The sequence below is a fragment of the Branchiostoma floridae genome, chromosome 12 (assembly GCF_000003815.2).
Source record: "Branchiostoma floridae strain S238N-H82 chromosome 12, Bfl_VNyyK, whole genome shotgun sequence".
NCBI classification, from domain to species: Eukaryota; Metazoa; Chordata; class Leptocardii; order Amphioxiformes; family Branchiostomatidae; genus Branchiostoma; species Branchiostoma floridae.
In genome coordinates, this window is record NC_049990.1 from 14,844,396 (window position 1) to 14,851,726 (window position 7,331).

General features: G+C 46.2%; 1 protein-coding gene across 1 annotated transcript; it reads left to right on the top strand.

The window, feature by feature from the left end:
- Nucleotides 1–5,783: 5,783 nt before the first annotated feature.
- Nucleotides 5,784–6,821, top strand: LOC118427217. The gene is made up of 4 exons (XM_035836862.1): nucleotides 5,784–5,962; nucleotides 6,099–6,217; nucleotides 6,347–6,408; nucleotides 6,542–6,821. The coding sequence occupies exons 1-4, from the start codon at nucleotides 5,800–5,802 to the stop codon at nucleotides 6,786–6,788; spliced, it is 591 nt and encodes a 196-aa protein (XP_035692755.1). The 5' UTR covers nucleotides 5,784–5,799; the 3' UTR covers nucleotides 6,789–6,821.
- The last annotated feature ends 510 nt before the right edge of the window (nucleotides 6,822–7,331 follow it).

The window sequence follows — 7,331 nt, forward strand, 5'->3', positions numbered from 1 at the left end:
AAGTTATTGACTTCTAACAGCCAGTCATCGATCAGTGACTCGATCGTCTATTCCCTTCACCGGACTTGACTCTTGGTTCCGCTGTTTGTGTTTTATAGGTGCTGAGTCAGTTTTCCCCAAGTACCGGATCCGTAGATATCGTGTCTCTGCGAGTGACCCAGATCCTTCCAGGGTAAGTTTGCTTGGCGATGTGGAAGTTTTTTGATGCGATCTTGATCTTGATGAACTGGAGTGTACATAGGAAGAAGGGACAGTTGATAGCCAATCGACTGCAATGCTTACATTCCCAACCTATCATTTTGAGACGTAATTTTTTTCCGTGAAGATATGCACGAGTGATGTGGAGGTAATTTATGTAATCTGTTTGGCAGTTCGACAGCTGCAACTACTACAGTCGACGTTGAGGTAGTGGCCACGACATCCGCATTATCAATCGTCCAAGGAAGGCTGACAAATATTACCGCACCTGGCCAAATACTTGGCGGCGCCCCTATCATCACTTCACAAGTGGCGTTAACAGGTAAAACTTGCAAGCAAATCTGTTTTGTCGATGAAAATGAGGGAAGTACAGTTAAGGTTAGAGAGTCCATCATTTGTTTCTCGCCTTTCTTGATCACTTTTCTATGATATGCATAAGATGTCAACTAATTCCCTATTGTCTATTTCAGCTCCACTTTGCAGCGTCCAAGTGGATCTTGTCTTCGTCTTGGATGGTACCGGTAGCGTGGGAGCCACAAACTTTGAGAGAATGAAGACATTTGTACAGAAGATGATCAGCGACTTTGAGCTTGGGCCCGAGGCAACTCGCATCGGTGTGGTGGTCTATTCCCACCGGGCATCACTGGAAATCAGCTTGGATGCATTTGAGGATCAAGAATCACTGCAAGATGCGGTCGCCGGCATCGCATATCCGGGCGGTTACACTCTGACAGGGGCAGCCATCGACTACACCACCACCTTTGCCTTCTCTACTAGAAACGGTGCTCGGGAAGGAGTGAGGAAAGTAGCCGTCATCTTGACCGATGGAGTGTCATATGATGACCCTGCGGAGCCGGCTCAGAGTATGCGCAAGGCGGCCATCATCACCTATGCCGTGGGGATCGGAAGCAACCTTGACCGTGACCAGTTGGACGTGATTGCCGGAGTGCCAGACAACCTATTTGTACTGGATGACTTCAGCATGCTGGACAACCTACGAACCACCCTGCCCACTCAAGTCTGTGACGGTTAGTATGAAGTTGAATGTGTCTTGCTTGGTCTACTTAAAGGGTGCTGGCTCCTATCTCATCAATTATTGTTTTCTTGAAAGGACAATAATCCCGGGCTTTCCTAAATATGTTTGTGTCCTTCTTTTTACAGCCTCTACTAGTGAACAGATTCTCATCAGAATCGTCATCACATCAGTGCGGTTTGACGTGTCTCTGTTGAACGGCAACTCGACAGCATTCCGGGCCCTGTTTGCCCAAATCAACCGTGCCGTAAGTCGTGTCTTGGTCTTGTGTTCGGTTCCTTTGTAGGCGGAAGGGCGGAGGGAACAAATGCTTGATGTGTAAGACTCTTCATCTTCTAGATGTGCTTATTTGAACACTGTTCTTTTACCTTTTCAGTTCATCGGCTTCCTCCCAGGAGTCCCTGGATTCACCGCACCTCTGGTGTCTCTCGCACCTGGGTAAGTACGAAGCAGCTTGTGTCTTAGTCGGTTTCATTTCGACAGCTTGTGTCTTTGTCGATCATTCTCTGAGCGATGTGTTTTTGATGACAGGACATGATTAGTTTTGATCACCCTTGTTGCAACCTTTCAGTCCTGGTGATGATTCCGTGGTGGCCATGTGTTTGGGATCGGTACCAGCATTTGCTTCCAACACCGTGAGAACTGGTCTATTGAACGCATCTGCACAGCTCAACAACCTGACTATCGACAGAGCACTCACAAGCGTTGTCGCTGCACGTAAGTGCATGGTGGTCTTTTCCCTCAACATGTTGTGTTTGGAGTCTTGTATGTACCCTTTACCATAATTGGCAGATGTCATGTAAAGATCCATTTGTAGAATTATAGTTAGTTGCTGTCTCAGTATTTTTATTGAATTTTGTCCATTGAAAAGTATCTTGAAAGAGTACGCTGATCTTCAAAACCTTGTCTTCTGTTGTGTAGGTACCTCGGTGATTTTCGTCAGACTAGCTGTGAATGCAACCTACACAGCCGAGTATCAAGTTCGTGAGTCTGCCGCATACAACGCCTTGCTTGCTCAGCTCCAATACCAGGTAAAGTTTTGCTGTTGGTATATTATCTATGTCGTCTTTGGGTGTTAGGCAGGGAGAATAGAAGATAAAATTTTGATTTCTGTTGCATTTCAAGTCCCTTTGCGTGGAAGAAGTTATTGAACTTCTAACAGCCAAGTCATCGATCAGTGACTCGTCTATTCCTTGACACCGGACTTGACTCTTGGTTCCGCTGTTTGTGTTTTATAGGTGCTGAGTCAGTTTTCCCCAAGTACCGGATCCGTAGATATCGTGTCTCTGCGAGTGACCCAGATCCTTCCAGGGTAAGTTTGCTTGGCGATGTGGAAGTTTTTTGATGTGATCTTGATATTGATGAACTGGAGTGTACATAGGAAGAAGGGACAGTTGATAGCCAATCGACTGCAATGCTTACATTCCCAACCTATCATTTAGAGACGTAATTTGTTTTCGTGAAGATATGCACGAGTGATGTGGAGGTAATTTATGTAATCTGTTTGGCAGTTCGACAGCTGCAACTACTACAGTCGACGTTGAGGTAGTGGCCACGACATCCGCATTATCAATCGTCCAAGGAAGGCTGACAAATATTACCGCACCTGGCCAAATACTTGGCGGCGCCCCTATCATCACTTCACAAGTGGCGTTAACAGGTAAAACTTGCAAGCAAATCTGTTTTGTCGATGAAAATGAGGGAAGTACAGTTAAGGTTAGAGAGTCCATCATTTGTTTCTCGCCTTTCTTGATCACTTTTCTATGATATGCATAAGATGTCAACTAATTCCCTATTGTCTATTTCAGCTCCACTTTGCAGCGTCCAAGTGGATCTTGTCTTCGTCTTGGATGGTACCGGTAGCGTGGGAGCCACAAACTTGAGAGAATGAAGACATTTGTACAGAAGATGATCAGCGACTTTGAGCTTGGGCCCGAGGCAACTCGCATCGGTGTGGTGGTCTATTCCCACCGGGCATCACTGGAAATCAGCTTGGATGCATATGAGGATCAAGAATCGCTGCAAGATGCGGTCGCCGGCATCGCATATCCGGGCGGTTACACTCTGACAGGGGCAGCCATCGACTACACCACCACCTTTGCCTTCTCTACTAGAAACGGTGCTCGGGAAGGAGTGAGGAAAGTAGCCGTCATGTTGACCGATGGAGCGTCATATGATGACCCTGCGGAGCCGGCTCAGAGTATGCGCAAGGCGGCCATCGTCACCTATGCCGTGGGGATCGGAAGCAACCTTGACCGTGACCAGTTGGACGTGATTGCCGGAGTGCCAGACAACCTATTTGTACTAGATGACTTCAGTATGCTGGACAACCTACGAACCACCCTGCCCACTCAAGTCTGTGACGGTTAGTATGAAGTTGAATGTTTCTTGCTTGGTCTACTTCAAGGGTGTTGGCTCCTATCTCATCAATTCTTGTTTTCTTGAAAGGACAATAATCTCGGGCTTTCCTAAATATGTTTGTGTCCTTCTTTTCACAGCCTCTTCTAGTGAACAGATTCTCATCAGAATCGTCATCACATCAGTGCGGTTTGACGTGTCTCTGTTGAACGGCAACTCGACAGCATTCCGGACCCTGTTTGCCCAAATCAACCGTGCCGTAAGTTGTGTCTTGGTCTTGTTTTCGGTTCCTTTGTAGGCGGGAGGGCGGGGAGAACAAATTCTTAATGTGTAAGACTCTTCATCTTCTAGATGTGCTTACTTGAACACTGTTCGTGTACCTTTTCAGTTCATCGGCTTCCTGCCAGGAGTCCCTGGATTCACCGCACCTCTGGTGTCTCTCGCACCTGGGTAAGTACGAAGCAGCTTGTGTCTTAGTCGGTTTCATTTCGACAGCTTGTGTCTTTGTCGATCATTCTCTGAGCGATGTGTTTTTGATGACAGGACATGATTAGTTTTGATCACTCTTGTTGCAAACTTTCAGTCCTGGTGATGATTCCGTGGTGGCCATGTGTTTGGGATCGGTACCAGCATTTGCTTCCAACACCGTGAGAACTGGTCTATTGAACGCACAGCTCAACAACCTGACTGTCAACAGGGCACTCACAAGTGTTGTCGCTGCACGTAAGTGCATGGTGGTCTTTTTTCCTCAACATGTTGTGTTTGGAGTCTGGTGTGTACCCTTTACCAAACTTGGCAGATGCCATGTAAAGATCCATTGGTAGAATTATAGTTAGTTGCTGTCTCAGTATTTTTATTGAATTTTGTCCATTGAAAAGTATCTTGAAAGAGTACGCTTATCTTCAAAACCTTGTCTTCTGTTGTGTAGGTACCTCGGTGATTTTCGTCAGACTAGCTGTGAATGCAACCTACACAGCCGAGTATCAAGTTCGTGAGTCTGCCGCATACAACGCCTTGCTTGCTCAGCTCCAATACCAGGTAAAGTTTTGCTGTTGGTATATTATCTATATGGTCTTTGGGTGTTAGGCAGGGAGAATAGAAGATAAAATTTTGATTTCTGTTGCATTTCAAGTCCCTTTGCGTGGAAGAAGTTATTGAACTTCTAACAGCCAAGTCATCGATCAGTGACTCGTCTATTCCTTGATACCGGACTTGACTCTTGGTTTCGCTGTTTGTGTTTTATAGGTGCTGAGTCAGTTTTCCCCAAGTACCGGATCCGTAGATATCGTGTCTCTGCGAGTGACCCAGATCCTTCCAGGGTAAGTTTGCATGGCGATGTGGAAGTTTTTTGATGTGATCTTGATATTGATGAAGTGGAGTGTACATAGGAAGAAGGTACAGTTGATAGCCAATCGACTGCATTGCTTACATTCCCAACCTATCATTTAGAGACGTAATTTTTTTTCGTGAAGATATGCACGAGTGATGTGGAGGTAATTTATGTAATCTGTTTGGCAGTTCGACAGCTTCAACTACTACAGTCGACGTTGAGGTAGTGGCCACGACATCCGCATTATCAATCGTCCAAGGAAGGCTGACAAATATTACCGCACCTGGCCAAATACTTGGCGGCGCCCCTATCATCACTTCACAAGTGGCGTTAACAGGTAAAACTTGCAAGCAAATCTGTTTTGTCCATGAAAATGGGGGAAGTACAGTTAAGGTTAGAGAGTTCATCATTTGTTGCTCGCCTTTCTTGGTCTCTTTTCTACGATGTGCATAAGATGTCAACTAATTCCCTATTGTCTATTTCAGCTCCACTTTGCAGCGTCCAAGTGGATCTTGTCTTCGTCTGGGATGGTACCGGTAGCGTGGGAGCCACAAACTTTGAGAGAATGAAGACCTTTGTACAGAAGATGATCAGCGACTTTGAGCTTGGACCCGAGGCAACTCGCATCGGTGTGGTGGTCTATTCCAACCGGGCATCACTGGAAATCAGCTTGGATGCCTATGACGATCAAGAATCGCTGCAAGATGCGGTCGCCGGCATCGCTTATCCGGGCGGTTACACTCTGACAGGGGCAGCCATCGACTACACCACCACCTTTGCCTTCTCTACTAGAAACGGTGCTCGGGAAGGAGTGAGGAAAGTAGCCGTCATGTTGACCGATGGAGTGTCATATGATGACCCTGCGGAGCCGGCTCAGAGTATGCGCAAGGCGGCCATCGTCACCTATGCCGTGGGGATCGGAAGCAACCTTGACCGTGACCAGTTGGACGTGATTGCCGGAGTGCCAGACAACCTATTTGTACTAGATGACTTCAGCATGCTGGACAACCTACGAACCACCCTGCCCACTCAAGTCTGTGACGGTTAGTATGAAGTTGAATGTTTCTTGCTTGGTCTACTTCAAGGGTGTTGGCTCCTATCTCATCAATTCTTGTTTTCTTGAAAGGACAATAATAATCCCGGGCTTTCCTAAATATGTTTGTGTCCTTCTTTTCACAGCCTCTTCTAGTGAACAGATTCTCATCAGAATCGTCATCACATCAGTGCGGTTTGACGTGTCTCTGTTGAACGGCAACTCGACAGCATTCCGGACCCTGTTTGCCCAAATCAACCGTGCCGTAAGTTGTGTCTTGGTCTTGTTTTCGGTTCCTTTGTAGGCGGGAGGGCGGGGAGAACAAATTCTTAATGTGTAAGACTCTTCATCTTCTAGATGTGCTTACTTGAACACTGTTCGTGTACCTTTTCAGTTCATCGGCTTCCTGCCAGGAGTCCCTGGATTCACCGCACCTCTGGTGTCTCTCGCACCTGGGTAAGTACGAAGCAGCTTGTGTCTTAGTCGGTTTCATTTCGACAGCTTGTGTCTTTGTCGATCATTCTCTGAGCGATGTGATTTTGATGACAGGACATGATTAGTTTTGATCACTCTTGTTGCAAACTTTCAGTCCTGGTGATGATTCCGTGGTGGCCATGTGTTTGGGATCGGTACCAGCATTTGCTTCCAACACCGTGAGAACTGGTCTATTGAATGTACCTGCACAGCTCAACAACCTGACTATCGACAGGGCACTCACAAGTGTTGTCGCTGCACGTAAGTGCATGGTGGTCTTTTTTCCTCAACATGTTGTGTTTGGAGTCTGGTGTGTACCCTTTACCAAACTTGGCAGATGCCATGTAAAGATCCATTGGTAGAATTATAGTTAGTTGCTGTCTCAGTATTTTTATTGAATTTTGTCCATTGAAAAGTATCTTGAAAGAGTACGCTTATCTTCAAAACTTTGTCTTCTGTTGTGTAGGTACCTCGGTGATTTTCGTCAGACTAGCTGTGAATGCAACCTACACAGCCGAGTATCAAGTTCGTGAGTCTGCCGCATACAACGCCTTGCTTGCTCAGCTCCAATACCAGGTAAAGTTTTGCTGTTGGTATATTATCTATATGGTCTTTGGGTGTTAGGCAGGGAGAATAGAAGATAAAATTTTGATTTCTGTTGCATTTCAAGTCCCTTTGTGTGGAAGAAGTTATTGAACTTCTAACAGCCAAGTCATCGATCAGTGACTCGTCTATTCCTTGACACCGGACTTGACTCTTGGTTCCGCTGTTTGTGTTTTATAGGTGCTGAGTCAGTTTTTCCCAAGTACCGGATCCATAGATATCGTGTCTCTGCGAGTGACCCAGATCCTTCCAGGGTAAGTTTGCATGGCGATGTGGAAGTTTTTTGATGTGATCTTGATATT